The following is a 21,233-nucleotide window of genomic DNA, read 5'->3' as shown; positions in this document are numbered from 1 at the left end:
AGTTTCTGGGCCAGGGGTTGAATTGGAGCTGCAGCTTCCAGCCTATGCCACAGCAACCCAGGATCTGAGCCACATCTGTGACCTACACTGCAGCTTGAGGCAATGTTGGATTCTTAACCCACTGAGCAAGGCCAGGAATTGGACCCGCGTTCTCAGAGAAAACCTTGGGTCCTTCATCTGCTGAGCCACAACGGGAACTTCTTTATCTTTTTAACACTGTAGTGCTCCAAAAGACTCACTCATTGACTTTTCTTCTCTCTACAGAATCAGTTTCTTGGTGATTTCATCCAACGTCGTGATTTAAGTATTTTATCTACATTAATGGCCCCCAAATTTTTATCTTGAGCTCAGACCACTTCCTGAACTACAGATGTTTAATCCAATGTCTTGTTAACATCTCCACTTGGCTATCTTCTAGACATTCAATTAATACATGCGACAAACTAAACTCCTTATCTTTCCTTTACAAATCTAATCTGTTTTCACCATCACAAATGATGGCAACAATATCCTTGGGAATCATCTCTTACTCCTTCCTTTTTGTCACACCTCATATTCAATCCCTCAGGAAACCAGGAGCTCTATCAAAATAAGCCCAGAATCTTGCCACTTCTCACCATATCACTGCTGCCACTCTGGTATAAGCTTCTATCAACACTTACCCAGAGCAATGCAAGAGACCTCTAGAGTTGGTACCCTTGCATTCATCCTCACCCCCATGGCCTATTCTCAGCGCAACAGCCAGAATGGTGTCTTTAAAATTTAAAATCAGATCATACTGCCCCTCTTCCCCAAACCATCTAATGGCTCTGCATTTTATCAAGAGAAAAAAACCACAGTCCTTATAATAGCCTATATAACCTGGCATCTACTCCTTCTCTACGGTATCATTACTATGACTTTGTCTCCTATTCTCCCCCTAAAATCACTTTGCACCTGTTACTTGGTTCTCTTCAAATACAGCAGACAGGAAGCTAACTCAGGAACTTAGCATTAGCTGTTTGCTCTGCTTGGGAAGCTCTTCTCTTAGATATCTGCACGACTACATCCCTCCCCTCCCTAGTCTTTGCTCAGCCATCACTTCCTTAGTGAGATCTTCCCTGATCACAGGATTTAAAATTGCAATGCCCTGTTCTTCCTAGCTTTCCCATCGAACTCCCTTTTCTGCTCCATCTTTCTCCATATCACTTATCACCTTCTTCTTCTGCTATTTTAAAAGTGTGTGGCTGCACACACAGCACATGGAAGTTCCCAGGCCAGGGAATGAACAGGGCCACAGCGACCTACACTGCAGCTGCAGCAACTCTGGATCCTTTAACCTATTGTGCTGGCCTGAGGACTGGAGCCGTTGTAGTTGGATTCATAACCCACTGTGCCACAGCAGAAAATCCAATTATCACTTTCTAACTTACTTTTTGATTGTGTTCATTATTTGTCTCACCTACAGAAAGTGAGGTTCCCCTAGGGCAGTGAATTAATGAGAATCCCAAAAGGAAATAGATGAAGTACTTAGAACACATGACTGAGGAAGATTTATAAAAGTGTGAGTGTAAAGGGATTCACATGGAGAGTAGCAGAGATGCTGCTACCTCAGGTCTGAAGAGGGGAGGGAAGCTCTCACCCAAACTGGCAGGAAAGAACTGCACAGAGGTCACCTTGAGAGAAACTTTGAGGGACAGAGCCAGGAAAATAAGTATCTGCCTTTACTCTCTTCCCTCCTTCTGATCTCTGGCCAGGGTCCCCCACTGCATCAACCAAAAGTCAGAGAGCATAGGAGCCACTTGAGCTGATTCATAAAGGTCAATCTTCCCAGAGAAGGCTGAGACCAGCATCAAGAAGGGCTGAGAGTGTATCTAAAACCACAATAGAAGATAAGGCAGGCATTCTTGCTACTTTAGTTTCATGGCTGTATCCTACTTGTAGCAGGTTTACAATAAACTTATGTCTAGGTCTCTGTTCAAAAAAGAGGGAATGATCAATTATGCCAACTGCTACTGAGAGGATACTTAAAATAAGAACTGAGAACTGATCATTGGACTTACTAAGCAGAGGTCAATAACTGGGACAAGAGGGTTTTAGCGGAATGGTTGGGATTAAATCTCGATTGGGGTCTGTATAAGGAAGAATGGGCAAACAAGTGGAAACAGTAAGTAGAGAAAACTCTTAGAACAAAGAGTAGCAGACAAATGGTGCTAAAGCTTAAGGGGTGGGTTGGAGGGTGATTTTAACAAAGTTTTTTTTTTTTTTTTTTTTTAAGATAGGAAATATTTCAAAATGTTGAATGCTGTTGAGAACAATCTAGAGGAGAGGTGAAAAAAAATATTTGTCAGAGGAGGGGGACCACTGTAGGGGCAAAGTCCTCGAACAGCTAAGAAGATTACACTGATTCTAACATATAGTAACTTGAGATACAATCAAAGTAGCTTTAGGTGTTATCAGGAAAAGGATGGGCTAGTCAATACATGATGGTGAAGCAAATTGTTCTCTCATAAAAAAGATAAAATGAGACCCTTCTCTCATATCATAAACAGAAATAAGTTCTAGATGATATAAAGGCCTGAATATAAAAAATAGAAACTTCAATGTTCAGAGGATAATGTACTGGAACATCTTTATGATTTTGGAGAAGAAAAGAATTTCTTAAAAAGCTATAAAAACAAAATTAATGAAGAAAAATATTTTTTATGCATATCAATGGAACATAATAGAGAGCCCAGAAATAAACCCAGACACCTATGGTCAATTCTTCTTTGACAAAGGAGGCGAGAATATAAAATGGGAAGAAGGCAGTCTCTTCAGCAAGTGGTGCTGGGAAAACCAGACAGCTGCATGTAAATCAATGAAACTAGAACACACCCTCACACCATGCACAAAAATAAACTCACAATGGCTTAAGGACTTAAAATATAAGACATGACACCATAAAACTAGAAAAAAACATAGAAAAAACATTCTGATATAAACCATACAAGTGTTTTCTTAGTGTCCCATGGCAAGAGAAATAAAAACAAAATAAACCAATGGCCATAAAAAAGGACAAAATAATGCCATTTGCAGCAACATGGATTGAACTATAGACTGTCATACTGAGTGAAGTAAGTCAGAAAGAGAAAGACATCATATGATACCACTTATATATGGGGTTTAAAATATGGTGCAAATAATCTATCTACAAAACAGAAAAGATCATGGATATGGAGGACAAACTCATGTTTGCTGAGGAGAAGGGGAGGGAGTGGGATGAACTGGGAGTCTGGGGTTAGTAGATGAAAACTCTTGCACTTGGAGTGGATGAGCAATGAGATCCTGCTGTATAGCACAGGGAACTACATATCTAATCACTTGTGATGGAACATGATGGAGGATAATGTGAGAAAAAGAATGTATATACATGTATGACTGGGACACTTTACAGCAGAAATTGACAGAACACTGTAAATCAATCATAATAAAAAATTTAAAAAATAAAAACAAAAAGAAAGCATTTGACCTATTCAAACTGATAAGCTTTTTCACAGGAAAGGAAACCATAAAAAAATCAAAAGACAGTCTACGGAATGGAAGAAAATAGTTGCAAATAATGCAATCAACAAGGGCTTAATCTCCAAAATACACAAAGAACTCATTCAAATCAACAACAACAACAAAAACAACCCAATCAAAAAATGGGCGGAAGACCTGAATAGACATTTCTCCAAAGTGGACATATGGGTGGCCAGTAGGCACATGAAAGTATACTCAACATCACTGATTATTAGAGAAATGCAAATCAAAACTACGATGAGGTACACCACCCCACACCAACCAGAATGACTATCATGAATAATTCTATAGATAACAAATTCTGTAGAGTGTGTGAGAAAGGGAACCCTCCTACACTGTTGGTGGGAATGGAAATTGGTAAAACACTCTGGAAAACAATGTGGAGGTTCCTCAAAAAAGGGACTACAGAACTACCATATGATCTAGCAATCCTACTCCAGGGCATATATCCAGAGAAAACTATAGTTCAGTAAAATACACAATTCACCCTCATGTTCATAGCACCGCTATTCACAGTATCTAAGACATGGAAGTGACCTAATGTTCATTAAAAGATGAATTAATTTATGTGTTACATATATATAATGGAACACTACTCAGCCATAAAAAAGGATGAAACAATGCCATTTGTAGCAACAGATGCATCTGCATGCAGCTGCAACTGCATGCAATGGATGCAACTAGAGATTCTCATACTAGGTGAAGTAAGTCAGAAAGAGAAAGACAAATACCATATGATATCATTATATGTGAAATCTAAAATATGGACAAATGAATCTATCTACAAAGCAGAAACAGACTCACAGACATAGAGAACAGATTTGTGATTGGGGGAGGAGGGAGGGAGTGGGATGGATTGGAGTTTGAAGTTAGCAGAGGCAACTATTACATTTAAATATTTAAGCAGCAAGGTCCTACTCTATTGCACAGGGAACTATATCCAGTCTCTTGGGATAGACACTATGATGGAAGACAATATAAGAAAGGGAATGTATATACATATACATATATACACATATCTATACATATATATATATATATATATATATGACTGGGTCACTTTGCTGTATAGCAGAAATTGGCCTAACACTGCAAAGCAACTATACTTAGATATAAGATATGACACTTACCTTAATAACAAAGATTTTAAAAAATGAATACACTAAAATAAAGTCCTATACTATAGGTTTATCCTAAATAGAACTGAAACACAAACCACGTATTAGAAAAAGACACTTGCATCAAAGATAACCAACACAGGATTAAATTCAAGAGTATATAAAGGGTCAGTAAGAAACGACAATCCAAAAGAAAAAAGTGAACAAAGGACATGGACACTTATTCATCATGGAAAACCACAATGATCATAAACATGACAAGATGATCTACCTCACCAGTAATCCAGAAACGCAAATTAAAGCAATGTGATACCTTTTCATACCCATCAGTTTGACAAAAATGAGAAAAGTCAGACATAACGATAACAGTAAGGATATGGAGAAAAGGGACCTCTCACACAGGGTTAACTGAAGTGTAAACTGGTACAGTTAAAGAACAAACCAATTCCTGCAAGAGTGGAATATGTACATACCCAATGCTTCAAAAGTTGTGATTCTTGGTATATATCCAGATGCACTTTTACATGAGTTCAAGAATTCACCTGCTTGTTTGCAGTATCAGTAAAATTAAACAATACTATTGTTGATCAAGAGACATGGATAAGAGTTCCCATTGTTGATCAGGGGGTTAAGAACACGACCTAGTGTCTGTGAAGATGCAGGTTGATGACTGACCTCACTCAGTGGGTTAAGGATCTGGCATTGCTGTGAGCTGTGGTGCAGGTCGAAGATGAGGCTCAGATATAATGTTGCTGTGGCTGGGGTGTGGGCTGCCATCTGCAGCTCTGATTTGATTACTGGCCCAGGAAGTTTCCTATGTTGCAAGTGTGGCCATAAAAGAAAGTGATAGAGAGAGAGACATGGATAAGCTAGCTTGTTCTTACAAAAGAATAAGACATAAATGTGAAAGACCTAGATATTATCCAACACTACAGATAAATGTCAGAACCTAATGTGTGATGAAAAGTAAGATGCAGAGTATATGGAGCATATCACCATTCACTCGCATTTAAAAACCACAGAACAATACTATATATTGTTTTGAATATATTCACATTTGATAAAAGTATTAAAAACAAGCATGGGAGGAGTTCCCTTCATGGCTCAGCAGTTAATGAACCCGACTAGGATCCATGAGGATGCAGGTTCAATTCCTGGCCTTGATAGATTACGTTTTAAAGAACTATTGGAGTTCCAGTTGTGGCTCAGTGGTAAGGAACCCAACTTGACACCAAGAGGATGCGGGTTTGATCCTTGGCCTTGCTCAGTGGGTTAAGGATCCACCACTACTGTGAGCTGTGGTGTAGGTCACAGACACAGATGAGGTCTGGCATTGCTGTGGCTGTAGTATACGTTGGCAGCTACAGCTCTGATTCAACTCCCAGCCTGGAAACTTCCATATGCCGCGGGTGAGGTCGTAAAAAGACCTCACCCGCAAACAAACCCCAAAAAACCGCAAACCCCAAAAAACTCATCTATTTAAAAAAAAAAAAAGAGAAGAAATGTCATCTCCAAAATTTTCAACTTCCCCATCTAAGAACACAGAATGTTTTTCATTTTTAAGTTTTAACAATTCTTTCTTTTTTGTTAAGTCTCTCCCTATTTTGTAGTTTCGTCTGCCATTATAAACAGGATCTTTTTTCCATTTCGTTTCTGACTGGTTATTCTTGACATATAGTATAGTTACATTAATTTTGTATTTATCACCTTCACTTTAGAAAATTTTGCCTAAGAACTGGAATTTTCACTTCTTTGTTGACCTATGGCTTTGTGTTTACAGTTAAGTGATTGGTTTTGTCAATAAGTATAGAAATTCTACCTATTATTATTATTATTGTGTGCTTTGTGAACATTGTATTGATGTTAAAAGATGCAACTGGAGGCAAAAGGAGGACCAATTTAAACACAATTTGACTCAAATCTTAATTTCAATGTTCTGAATTAGATGTTATATGCAAGTCTCATATTTCCCTTAGCTTCAAACCATTAGTGAAGGATTCTTCCCCACACATGCTTGCTGTATTTGATTCTCCTGCCACACACCCTTTCTAACTTCTGCCAAAAGATTGTTTTACAAAGTCCTGCTGGGCCTCTGTACCTAGATATCTGCAAGGAGAATTTGTACCACCTGCTTTCACTAGATTTCAAGAGTCAAAGTGAAATGTCAGATAGTGTTTCCTTTGGAAACATGAAAAGCTTTTTTAAACTAAATAACTTGAAAAGATTTAGTTAAATTTGACATTGTACCATAGAGAGGTCAGGTACTTAGAGAATCTTCACGCTCAAAATTTTATAAATGGTTTACAAAATAAACCGTATAGAGATGTCCTTTACTCTCTAGAATAATGACAATCTTTTTTTTTTTCCACAACGAGCTGAGAACCCATAAATTGTTTTAAGTGATTTAATGAAACTATTAAATAATGCTAAAATTCATTTAAAATAATAAATATATGCTATTCTTTCTGGCCACACCTGTGGTACATGGAAGTTCCCAGGCCAGGGATTGAACCCACACCACAGAAACGATCCAAGCTGCTGCAGTAAAAACACCAGATCCTTAACCCAGTGCACCACAAAGACCTCTTAAATATATGCTATTTAAGGATAGAGTGCCAAATCTTTCAAAAATTTATGACATCGTTTTATGATATCTATTGTTGATATGCTGGTATATTACACAGGAATTTTATTGCACAGTCTTAAGCTATCAAAGCACTATATATACATATATATATATTTTGCACATTACCAATGGGGCAGACTTATTTAAAACGCTAGTGGTTCAAATCCTATTGCTCAAATAGCTCTATACATATATATACATATATATGATATATACATACAACATATAGATTAAAATGTCTAAGCTACTAGCTTTAATAATTATTTTTTATTCTATGTAACATGTAGATTATTACTCTACATTGCTCCTAATAATACCTAGTTTGTTAAAAAAAACCCTATTTTTTGATTAGATATTTTTAAATTAACATGAGCGAGGAATGGAACAAGAGAATTCAGGTTAAAGAAAAAAGCTAGGAACTTTTAAAAATGTTAAACAATCCTGAGACAACTAAAGTATATATTAAATTTAAATTATGTCAGCCCAACTTTCCTCAAAATATATAATAAAGACATTTACTGTCGAAACAGTAGTAAGCCAGGGAATTTACCAGTGATTTTGATGTTCACCATTTTCTTATAAGGGCAAATTTCAAATTTGAAGCAACTTTTATTTTGATGTAGCTATGATTTCCATACACACAATAAGAAATATATATGGGAGATTAAAAAATTACGTAGCAAATCTTTTGACCTATGTAATCCATCTCCCAGACGACTAACCAATCTCCAAAGCAATGGGAGGCATTAAAGGTAGCCTCTGGTTTAATACTAACTGTACTATGTCTCAGTAATTTTGATGATAATTTTTTGATCTACTAAAATTAAGTTATTTTTAAATACGACATTTTATATCCAGTATGGCTATACCAATGTGTTTTGCCAACAAATACAGCTTGCACTGAGAATCCTATAAAGATTAGAAAACGCTGTGTCATCATCAAACGGGAGAGCTGGCCAGGGAAGGGAAGAGAACACAGTGTTCCTCGAGAAAACAGAATGATAAAGATGCATAGATACAAGAGAAACAAGAAGAAGACTGAACACCATTTTGTAGTTCCTACCATTGGATGGGAGAATGCCAAGCTGTTTTGTGATAACTGCCAATCTTGTTAGGGATGAAACATGTGTTAGAAAAAGAGCCATTTAGGTCTTACTGATTAAAATGAAGAAGATGCAGCCATACATTACATTTTCACAATACAATCTAGCTGGGGTCTAAGTACAGCTAATTCTACTCAGGCTATATTACACAGTTTGATCAAGGGCCTCTGTTTTCTTTAAAAATTAAGAGTGCTTTATTTGGGTTATCCTACATGATTTTATTCACCTATCTTTAGAAGACTGATTAAAAATTTTCTTTATAGGAACACAGAGATATGCTTTATCTCTAAAAGGAAACTATATAATTATTTGTTAGTTACTGAAATAATTTCAGTGCTTTAGGAAACAAAGGCTACCTTTTGTTGAGAGTTGGCACACATTATGTTTTTTGGACAATCTTCTGGGGACTAAGTATTAATGTAATCTAATAGTTTTAATCTAATAGTCATTTCACTTGGGAAGAAAACCCATCAACCTGTCAAAACACTTCATTCTCAAATAGCTATGATAAAACCAAAATATTCACCAAGGTCAAAAAAAAAGTGAGTATGATATACCTCCCTAAGCATTTATTTCCCTTTATACAGTTTCATTTTCAGTAAAAATGAAATTCTTCTTATCTAATGTTCTTTAGAAATACTTAAATATGTTCTCTAGTTTTTAGCAATGTCCTTTTAACATGAAAATAATCATGAAACTGTATTTTAATTCACTCATTTTCAATATGCCAGTTCAGAGAAATATGTCTGCATTTCTATGACTTGAGCCAGTTACATATTTTAAAATTAAAAACGACAAAGATGTGATTTTACTCTAGAAAAATTCATTGCTTCTGAGTTGGTGCATCACAATATGGCACATTTTCTATAAGAAGGTCTTTCCTAGGGACCAATTCTGAAAGAAAAACAGAAAGAATATTTAATGTCACTAAAATTAAAATTAAATGCAAATGTACTCATTTCTCCCCAAAATTTCTAACGGTAAAATATCTAGTTTTAAAGTAAATCTAGAGTAGAGTAAAATTCAGCTAAAGCACACTGTCAGTATCAGATTACACATTAATGATAATTGAAACCATTAATTATTTATACTATCCACTATATAAAAAGCAAGACTGCTTTCCCAATTTAAAAGATTGCAAATTTTACACAACAATGGTTCTCCGAGTTTGCTGTGGCACAATGGGTTAAGAATCAGACTGCAACAGCTCAGGTCATTACAGAGGTGCAAGTTCAATGCCCCAGTGCAGTGAGCTAAAGGATCTGGCGTTGCCACATGTGTGGCACAGGTCACAGCTGTGGCTTGGATTCAATCTCTGGACCAGGAACATCTACAGGCTTCTGGTGCAGCCACTGGGGAAAAAAAAGTGGCTCTCAATGGGAGGTGTTCTGGGTGGTCAACCAACTGAAGAACGCTACTGGAATTTCATGAGCAGGAGCCAGGAATGTGTGGGACAGTCTGTGCCCCATTGAGGGCACCACTGAGAAACACTGTTCAATAACGACAACAAATGTTGACTCCTAGGTAAGACTTCCTGCTCTACACCACAGCCATAGCAACACCAGAGCCAAGCCGTGTCTGTGACCTACACCACAGCTCACCGCAACGCCGGATCCTTAACCCAGTGAGAGAGGTCAGGGATCGAACCTGCAACCTCATGGTTCCCAGTTAGATTCATTTCTGCTGTGCCACCATGTGAACTCCTAACAGACACTTCTTAATTCCATAAAAAAACTATAGGCACCAGTGAGTAAATGCATCCTATATCTGATCTTTGTCTGGCAAATGAGAAAGGCTTGGGGGTACTGACCTTATTCCATATTAGAGCTCAGAACCCTCTTGCTTTTACTGGGTAGTTTTAGTGGCTAGGAGCAGCTGGAATTTTTAAGCCTACAAAGGTTCTAAATTATAGGGCTCTCAATCAATTAAGACTTCAGGATGTAGCAAGAAGTGTCCCTTAGCAAAGGAGTACTTCTTTTCATCTTTGCTTTGCAGACTGACTAGTTTAATCTGCATTAATCCTCTTTGTCAATATTTTGCTGAAAGCAGGAAGAAAGAACCGGTGTACATGGAAACCCTGGTTATGGTCTTTATTGCTGTAGCAGTACTCCCAAGAAACAGTAAGAGGCACTGACCTGATGTCCACCACTACACAACAAGGCCCACCAGCTTAAGGCCTGTCGGGTCAGGTCCATGTTAATAATACTCTCCTCTATCCCTGCCTTCCATTCTACTAATTTCACATTTTAGGTTATATAATTTTCAATATCTCACCCCTGGCAACAACTTCTATTATTCTTAGCTATAAGTAACAAACACCAACTCTGGCTAATTAGGCAGAAAAGGCATTTATTAACAGTTTATTGGTAGAGAGGAAATCAACAAAATAGAGATTCAAAAAACAATAGAAAAAAATCAATAAAACCAAGAGCTGGCTCTTTGAAAAGGTAAGCAAAATTGACAAACCTCTGGCCAGACTCACAAGAAAAGGAGAGAAAAAAACCCAAATAAACAAAATAAGAAATGAAAAAGGAGAAATCACAATGGATACTGCAGAAATACAAAAAACCATGAGAACACTATGAACAATTATATGCCAACAAATCTGACAACCTAGAAGAAATGAACAACTTTCTAGAGACTCACAGCCTGCCAAAACTGAACCAAGAAGAAACAGATCAACTGAACAGACCAACGACTAGAAATGAAATTGAATATGTCATAAAAACACTCCCTACAAATAAAAGTCCAGGACCAGATGGCCTCACAGGTGAATTCTGCCAAACATACAAAGAGGAACTTAGACCCATCCTCCTTAAACTTTCCAAAAGGTTGAAGAAGTAACACTCCCAAAGACATTCAATGACATCACCGTGACCCTAATACCAAAACCAGACAAAGATACTACCAAAAAAGAAAATTAAAGGCCAATATCTTCAACGAATATAGGCGCAAAAATTCTCAACAAAATTTTAGAATTTTAGCCAATTGAATCCAACAACGTATGAAGAAGATTATATGCAACAGTTTATTGGTTTAGCACATGGAATTATTGTGAGGGTTTAAAAATCAGGCAGTGTTGAGGCTAAGTTTCCAGGAATAATATCCAAAGCCATACCACAGAACTGGCCTGATGCTGAAAACTGCTGCTGCCTCTGGGGCACTAGAAAAAACGACCACAATTTCTACCCTCATGAAGCACAACATACTATACTTCAGATGTTGCCAGAAACTCAGCTTTACTACATCTGCTCCTGCTACCACACCAATGACACTTCTGGATCAATAACTTGACTCTACAACCACTAAGGCTAACTCTTGCAAGCAAAAGAGAGTCTACGTCAAGCCTCTTAAGTTCATTTCTGAATATGAGTGGTCTCTTGCACCCATGTTAAATATCTGCACCTAAGCTGCAAAAGAAACTGAGGAAAGGAATATTCTAGATTTTATCTTGGGGTTTTAGAACTCATAGAGCTGGAAATTCCTGAAACAAAATGAGGACATCCAACAAGTGGTAAATAACCAGAAAAGCTGTTAAAAATTCATTATTTCCATCCCTTCACACAATTTACCTTATGAGGTAATCTTTGGAATCAAAAGGCAGCCTACAAATGAGTTTTTCTGTATTCATTAATTGCTAACACTTTAATCAGGCCAACCACAGGTGTGTGTGTGTGTGTGTGTGTGTGTGTGTGTGTGTGTGTGTGTGTTTAATTTAATGGCTGCACCCGATGCATACAGAAGTTCTTGGGCCAGGGATTGAATCTAAGCCAAAGCTGTGACCTATGCTGCAGCTGCAGCAACTGCAGATCCTTTAACCTGCTGTGGTGGGCCAGGGATTGAACCTGTACCTCCACAGAGACCTGAGACACTGCAGTCAGATTCTTAGCCCACTACGCCATGGTGGGAACTCCCACAGGTCTACTTATACACAGTGTACTATTTTTCATTATGATTGTTTTATTGATTTTAAAATCTCTAAGTCTGTTCTCTATATTAGATATCAAAGTACAATAACAACATTAGTTTGGGAAGTTATCAGATCACAACAAGGAACTACAGAGATCATGATTTATTTCTGGTATTTTAGGCCCCTGAGAAACCTTATCTACCATGGCCATATTAAATATATCATTTAGAAAGTAATTTGTTATGCAAAATTTAAAACTATAGTGAGGTACCACCGCACATCAGTCAGAATGGCCATCATTAAAAAGCCTGCAAATAATAAATGCTGTGGTAACAGTGGAGAAAAGTGAACCCTGCTACACTTTTGTTGGAAATGTGAATTAGTGCAGCTACTATGGAAAAAAGTATGAAGGCTCCTCAAAAAAACTAAAAATAGAGTTGCCATATGATCCAGCAATCTCACGCCTGGGCATATACCATACAAAACTATAATTCAAAAAGATACATGCACCTATGTTCATAGCAGCATTATTTATAATAGCCAAGACATGGAAACAATCTAAGTGTCCAATGAAAAATAACTGAATAAAGAAGATTTTGTACAATACATACAATAGATTATTATTATTCAGCCATTAAAAAACAGGAAATAATGTCATTTGTGGCAACATGGACAGACCTAGAGATTATCCTACTAAGTGAAGTTAAGTCAGAAAGAGAAAGACAAATACCATATGGTATCACTTATATGTGGACACAAATCAACATATCTACAAAACAAAACCAGACTCATAAATATAGAGAAAAGACTTGTGGTTACCAAGGGGGAGGGGGGATGGGAGAGAAGAATTGGGAGTTTGGGATTAGCAGAGGCAAACTATTATATACAGGATGGATAAACAACAAGGCCCTACTGTTGCATAACACAGGGAACTACTGTGTGTATAGCACAGGGAACTATATTCAATATCCTGTCCTATATTCAATATCCTGTCATGAAAAAGAGTACAAAAAAGAATATACATATGTAGAACTAAGTCGCTTTGCTGTGTGGCAGAAACGAATACAACATTGTAAATCAACTATACTTTAATAAAACACTTATTTATTTACTTACATATTGCCACACCCATGGCATGCAGAAATTCTCATGCCAGGGATCAAACCCAAACCACAGAGCCACAGCAGTGACAATGCCAGATCCTTAACCTGCTGAGCCAAGAAGGAACTCCAAAAAAATTTTTTTTAAATTGGTAATTTCTTGAAATAAAAATGCTTTAATTCAATTATGGCCCCAAATCAAAACTGAAGACCTAAATAAATAAATAAATAAGTAAAACAGAAGAGAAGGGAACACATCCAAACTCATTTTATGAGGGCAGTATTACCCTAACACTAAAACAAGCACGCTATAGAAAAAAAAAATTACAGGCCGTTACCCCTGATGAATACAGATGCAAAAACCCTGAGCAAAGTGGTAGCAAACTGAATTAAACAATACATTAAAAGGATCAGACACCATGATTTAAGTGGAATTTATTCCACAGATGCAAAGATTTTTGAAGATCTGCAAATCAATGTGATACACCACATCAATAAAATGAAGGATAAAAACCATATGATCATCTTAGTAGATGCCAAAAAAGCATTTGACAAAATCCAACATTGTTTATAATAAAAACCCCTCAACAAAGTGAGTAAAGAGGGAATATATCTCAACATAATAAAGGCCATATATGACAAGCCCACAGCTAACATCATACTCAATGGTGAAAAGCTGAAAGCTTTCCTTACAAGATCAAGAACAAGACAAGGACGCCTACTCACCACTTTTATTCAACATAGTTTTGCAAGCCCTAGCTGGAGCAACTAGGCAAGGAAAAGAAATAAAGGCATTCACGTTGGAAAGAAGTAAAGTTGTCACTATTTGAAGATGACATGACATTATATGGAGAAAACTCTTAAGATTCTACCAAAAAAACTGTTAGAATAAATGAATTCAGCAAAGTTGCAGGATACAAAAGCAACATAAAAAAAGTTCCATTTCTATACACTAATAACGAACTGAATAAGTATCAGAAAGATAAATTAAGGGAAAAGAACCCTATTTACAATTGCATTCAAATGAATAAAATACTTGGGAATAAATTTAACCAGGGAGGTGAAAGACTGGTACCCTGAAAACAATAAAAAACATGGATGAAACAACTGAAAACACAAAGAAATGGAAAGATATTGTGGAGGGATTAATAGTGTTATTAAAATGTTCATACTAATGAAAGCAATCTACACATTCAATGGAATCCTTATGAAAATTTCAATGGTTTTTTTTCTAAGAAGTAGAATAAACTATTCTAAAATTTGTGACACGAAACACCCTGCATAGCCAAGGCAATTTTGAGAAAGAAGAAAAAAGCTAGCAATACCATGCTTCCTCATTTCAAACTATACCACAGATCTATAACAATCAAAACAGTATGGTAGTGGCATAAAAAACAGACATACAGATCAATGGAAACAGAACAGAGGGACTAGCAATAACCCCCGCCCCCCCAACACACACACATGGTCAGTTAATTGACAACAAAGGAGTAAAGCATATGCATGGGAAAAGGACAGTCTCTTCAGTAAATAGGACTAGGAAAATTTGATAGTCACATGTAGAAGCATGAAACCAGACTTCTATCCCATACCATACACAAAAAATTAACTCAAATGGATTAAATATTTGAATATAAGACCTGAAATTATAAAACTCCTACAAGAAAGCATAGGGGAGTAAATTACTTAACATCAGTTTTGGTCATAACTTTTTGAACTTAATACCACAAGGAAACATAAGTAAGTAGTACAAAACGAAATTAAAAGCTTCTGCATAGCAAAAGAAATCATTAAAAATGAAAAGGAAAAACCATCAACAAAATGAAAAATCATCGATAAAACCTACAAAATGGGAGAAAATATCTACAAATCATTCATCTGACAAAAGCCTAATATCCAAAATATATAAAGAACGCTCATATCCTTATAGAAAAACCACAACAATCTGATTCAAATACACACAGATGATTGGAATAGACACTTTTTCAAAGAAGACAAAAAGATGGCCAACAGGTACATGAAAAGGTACTCAACTACACTAATCATTAGGGAAATGCAAATCAAAACCATTATGAAATATTACCTCATACCTGTTAGAATAGCTATTATCAAAAGAAATATTGGATCTGGTGTTGCTATGACTGTGGCATAGGCCTTGGCTTTGGGGGTAGGCCTCAGCTGCAGCTTTGATTGGACTCCTAGCCCGGAAACTTGTATGTGCCACCGGTACAGTCATAAACGAAAAAAAAAAAATAATAAGCGTTGGCAAGGATATAGAAAAAAGGGAAGCCTTGCGCACTGTTGGTGGGAATGCAAATTTGTACAGGGGGTTCCTATTGTGACTCAGTGGAAACAAATCTGACTAGTATCCATGAGGATGCAAGTTTGATCCCTGGCCTTACTCAGTGGGTTAAGGATCCAGCATTGCCATGAGCTGTGGTGTGGACTGCAGACGTGGCTTGGATATTGCTGTGGCTGTGGTGTGGGCCAGTGGCTATATCTCCAATTTAACCCCTAGCCTGGGAACCTCCACAGGGCTCAGGTGTGGCCCTAAAAAGACAAAAAAAAAAAAAAAAAGAAGAAGAAGAAGAAGAAAATTTGTATAGGCACTATGGAAAACAGTATGGACGGTCTTCAAAAAATTAAAAAATAGAACTACCATATGATCCAGCAATTCCACTTCTGGGTATTTATTTAAAGAAAATGAAATTGCTATCTCGGAAAGATATCTGCACTCCAATGTTCACAATAGCCAACACATGGAAATAAACTAAGTATCTAATGATGGATGAATGGATTAAAAAAAAATGTGTATATACACATAGCCAATGGAATATTATTCGGCCTTAAAAAGGAGAAGGAAATCCTGCCATTAGTGACAATATGGAGGGATCTTCAGGCTTTATACTAAGTGAAGTAAGTCAGACAAATACTATATAATCTCATTTATATATGGTCTCTCAACAACAACAACTGGAACTCACAGACACAGAGAACAGATTGATGGTTGGCAGAGTCAGAGATGGGAGCGTGTGGGTGAAACAGGTGAAATTGGTCAAAAGGTACAAACTTCTAGTTATAAGATATATAAGCCCTGGGGATGTAACTGTAGTCACAGCATGGTGACTACAGTTAAAAATATTCTGTTGTATATTTGAAAGACGCTGAGAGTAAACCCTAAAAGTTTTCATCACATGAAAAAAATTTATTACTATGTGTGGTCATGGATGTTAACTAAAAACTTATTGTGGTCATCATTTCACTATGCATACACAGTTCTATCACTACAGTCATTTCACTATATATACAACCATTAGGCTGAATACCTAAAACTAATACAATGTTGTATGTCAATTACATGCCAATTAAAAATAAATCTTTCAATGGCATGGTTTATAACAGTGTGGCAATCATAGAGGCATACAGGATGTACATAACTTAGAGGACATAAAAATATTTAACTCTGCAGTTACAGAAAGTCACTAAATATATAAAGCATACAAATTCAAGTGAACTTGCACACAAAATTGTTTTCTTTAAGAACCTCTTCCTGGGAGTTCTCTTGTAGAGCAGTGGGTTAAAGATCTAGCAATGTCATTATAGTAGCTGGGGTTGCTGCTCTGGCACAGGTTCAATCCTGGCCCAAGAACTTTCACAAGCCATGAGTGTGGCCAAAACAAAACAAAACAAACACCTCTTCCTTACCCACCTGACTCACCAAATTTGAGATTTGGAGCTCTGCCTATGTGCCTCAATAGCACCCCTACTCTCTTGTCAAGGGACCCAAAGGACAGTGATTGAACACTGTATTCTCTGTCTCCTACACAGGGATCTAAATTCCCTAAGGACTGACCACTGTTGTATTCTCAGCGCCTAGCATAAGAGGTAGTGAATAAAAGTTTGTTGAGTCAAATTAACTTGCCTTAGAATACAAACTATAAGACAGGTTAAAGCAAAGACAAACAAACTTTTATCTGGAATCTAATACATGGCACGAATAACTGTACCTACAGAAATGAAACTCATGGACATGGAGAACAGACTTGTGGTTGCAGGGGAGAGGGAGTGGGATGGATGCGGGGTATGGGGTTAGTAGAAGCAAACTATTGCATTTGGAGTGGATAAGCACGGAGATCCTGCTGTATAGCACAGGGAACTATAGCCAATCACTTGTGATGGAACATGATGGAGGATAATGTGAGAAGCTGAAGGTGTGTGTGTGTATATATATATATAAGTGGCTCACTATGCTGTACAGCAGAAATTGACAGAACATTATAAATCAAGTATAATTTTAAAAATTCTAAAAATAAAATAAATCTGCTCTAGGACTGAGCACAGAAAAAAAAAAAATTAGCTTCCTGGGGGTTTTTCCCTTCTCTTAGTACTGTTCTTTATTATTTTCAAATTAAAACAAAAAACACCTTATTGACACAACATTGTACATCAACTATAACTTTCAAAAATGGAAAAAATAAAATAAAAACAACATTAATTTACCATCACATAGCTAACATAAAGCAAACAAAGAATATATTTAACCATTTTTTCCTTCAGCAATATCTGCTCTGTGAAGTATGGAGAAGAATCATGACATAGGCCTCTGAATTTAAAGAGCTCAAATTCTGGGGAGCCTGTTAAATATGCAGATATCCTCTGATTTTCTGCACAAACAAGCTGGCCAGAAATGCCTTCTGACCTAGAAGCATGCATCTTAAAAAACTTCTTCCACCCACAGGAAGGTTATGTTTATCCATCATCTTCCATCTTCCCTAGTGCCTCGCCATTCATCTCACCCATGATGGTTTTATTTCTCACCAACATAACACTGCTCTCTGGTGATTTGAGATCCTTTGCTGGTGGCATGAATGCTACAATGGCTGCATTATGGTACATCAAATCCATGACATGAGATTATTTATCAATTTAAAACGAACAAAAAGCACCATGCTATGTGTTCTCTAAATCTTATCTAGATGGGCTGCTGCATGAAATCTTCTAAAAGGATAAAAAGAAAAGGAAGAAAAGAATTGCCCAAAGGTCCTAAGTATTTTGAACCACGGGGGAAAAAAATAATAAAGGTAAACTCTGGATCAGAAAAGGTACTTTTTTCTACAATTAACATTCATTTTGTGCAATTAACATAGTCAATACGCATGAATAACTAGAGATAAAACAAGTCAGTGATCAGTGAGATAGTCCCTGCCCTCACGGAGTCTGGTATCTAGCATCAGAGAGAGAAATAAAGCACATATACACATCACAAAGATAATGGCAAGTTGAGTAAATACTGTGAAGGAAGATTACAAGGTGCCATGAGAGCATGTGCTTTTATTTTTTTTTAATGGATTTTATACATTCAGAGGCATGTTCCTATCTTGTCATACATATATGCCGGAGAGGAAGTTAAAAAAACATGGATAATGTTACTCAGAAACTGAGTACTATTAACACATAGCCCTCAATTCCTGAGTTTTCTTGGTACCATCTACAATCATACATTTGATTACTGTCTACAGACTATATCTTTGATAAAGGCCAACACTGAAACCAGTCGACCAATGTCTATATTAGAAAAAGGGCTTTGACAAATGTTAGTAATCAATAAGTACAGAACAACGAATTTCAATGTTTCTCTAAGTCACAGTTAGTTATTACTTTTCTAGGGAATACCTATTTCCATTTTGTATAATCTCGCTTCTAAATTAAAATAACTCTAACCATAGGATAACAGATAAAGAAACAGACTTAGTTTAGGTAGGTGACTAATTTTTTTTTGGCTGTGCCCATGGTATATGGAAGTTCCTAGGCCAGGGATCAAACCTGCACCACAGTAGTGCCCAGAGTCACAGCAGTGATAATGCTGGATTCTTAACCCACTGAGCCACCAGGGAACTCCATAAGTAGGTGAAAAATTATACTAGAAAAATTGAGAATGTCAGATATATATTTCATTTTATTTCATTTTTTGTCTTTTCTCTTTTTTAGGGCCACACCAGTGGCATATGGAGGTTTTCCATATGCTAGGGGTCGAATCGGAGCTGTCGCTGTTGGCCTAAGCCACAGCCACAGCAATGTGGGATCCGAGCGGTGTTTGTGACCTATACCACAGCTCCCAGCAACGCCAGATCCTTAACCCACTGAGCGAGGCCAGGGATCGAACTCACAACCTCATTGTTCCTAGTCAGATTCATTTCTACTGCGCCACCATGGGAACTCCAGATAAATATTTTAAAAATAGCCATATAGGCAATCCTCTGCAATACTACAGATTTGGTTCCAGATCACTAAAACAAAGTACCTCAATAAAGAAAGTCACACGAATTTTTTGGTTTCCCAAAGCATATAAATTATGTTTATACTATACTACAACCTACTAAATGTTACAGCATTATATCTTACAAAAATGTATAACCTTATTTTAAAAAAATACTTTATTGGAGTTCCTGTTGTAGCTCAGCAGTAACAAACACAACTAGTATCCATAAGGACATGGGTTTGATCCCTGGTCTCTCTCAGTGGGTTGAGGATCTGGCGTTGCCATTAGCTGTTGTGTAGGTGGCAGATGTGGCTCGGATCTGGCATTGCTGTAGCTGTGGCATAGGCTGGTGGCTGCAGCACCAATTTAACACCTAGCCTGGGAATTTCCATAGGCTTCAGGAGTAGCCCTGAAAAGACAGGGGAAAAAAAAAAACAAAAAAAAAAAGGCGTTCCCATTGTGGCTCAGTGGTTAACGAATCCGACTTGGGTTGCGGGTTCAATCCCTGGCCTCCCTCAGTGGGTTAAGGATCCTGCATTGATGTGAGCTGTAATGTAGGTCGCAGATGTGGCTCGAATCTGGCGTTGCTCTGGCTGTGGTGTAGGCCAGCAGCTGTGGCTCCAATTAGACCCCTAGCCTGGGAACCTCCATGTGCCTCGGGTGCGGCCCTAGAAAAGGCACAAAGACAAAAAACAAAAAAGATACAAAAACAACCTTTATTGCTAAAATACGCTAACCATTATCTGAGCGTTCAGCAAGTCACAGCAGCAACATCAAAGATCACTTATCACAGATCACTATAACAAGTATAATAATAATGAAAAAATTTGAAATACTGCAAGAATTACAAAAATGTTCTATACCGAGACACAAAGTGAGCAAATACTATTGGAAAAATGGTTCAAATAGTCTTGCTTTTTGCAGGGTTGCCACAAACTTTGTTTGTAGAAAATACATTATTTGCAAAATGCTATGTAATGAGGTATGCCACGACTAATTGTAGTTCTGCAATATAACTGGTGGTTAAGAATAAAAAGAAAAAATAAGTTACTAAGAGAAAAAATAAGTTACTAAGAGAAAAAAACAACAAAGTTTCATAATTCAGCATTTTAAAATATGGCTTTCCAAATGTGTACAATATATGTGCCCCAATGTCTGGCAAAGTCAAGCTGTTTCACTAATCAGCATTAAAAGCACTATAATTGCTCAATATTTTAAAATACATTGTAAGCAACATTTTTCTTTCATTTTACTTACTCAGCGTATTGTGGTCTGTGTGAATACCTTGTATAACAGATGTTCTAAGTATCAATTCAACATCAGAACCTATTTTTATTAGCTGTTAAGAGAACAAAAAAAATAACAGATTAAATCCTCTGGGTATTTTTTTCAGCGGTTCACATGAATGCACTGTCTGTGGAAACTATGGGTTTACTACAATGTCTGTAGGTGACACTTGCTTTTAACTTTTTGTAACCACTCCATGTATACAGAAAGTTCAGACACGTCTATATTTTTACCTTTACCTATCCATTTCATATTTTGTTCCAAAACAGATTTAGAGTATTTTTTGT

General features: G+C 36.9%; 1 protein-coding gene across 10 annotated transcripts in view; it reads right to left on the bottom strand.

The window, feature by feature from the left end:
• The window catches only part of LYRM7 (LYR motif containing 7), a 203,799-nt gene that overhangs the window by 166,931 nt on the left and 15,635 nt on the right, over nucleotides 1-21,233 (bottom strand). For 9 of the 10 annotated variants that reach the window (XR_002342088.1, XR_002342091.1, XR_002342090.1 and 6 more), the window contains exon 4: nucleotides 20,917-20,998. Coding sequence is in view for 4 of the 10 variants with exons in the window: in XM_021085420.1 (XP_020941079.1) it covers nucleotides 20,917-20,998 (82 nt within the window). In the remaining 6 variants the exon portion in view is untranslated. Of the gene's footprint in view, nucleotides 1-2,233; nucleotides 9,285-20,916; nucleotides 20,999-21,233 lie in introns of those variants that run through there. The other variant, XM_013995089.2, reaches the window with a different exon arrangement.

Source organism: Sus scrofa, chromosome 2 (assembly GCF_000003025.6).
Source record: "Sus scrofa isolate TJ Tabasco breed Duroc chromosome 2, Sscrofa11.1, whole genome shotgun sequence".
NCBI classification, from domain to species: domain Eukaryota; kingdom Metazoa; phylum Chordata; class Mammalia; order Artiodactyla; family Suidae; genus Sus; species Sus scrofa.
Note: the sequence above shows the minus strand (reverse complement) of the source record. Positions and strands in the feature narration are given on the sequence as shown.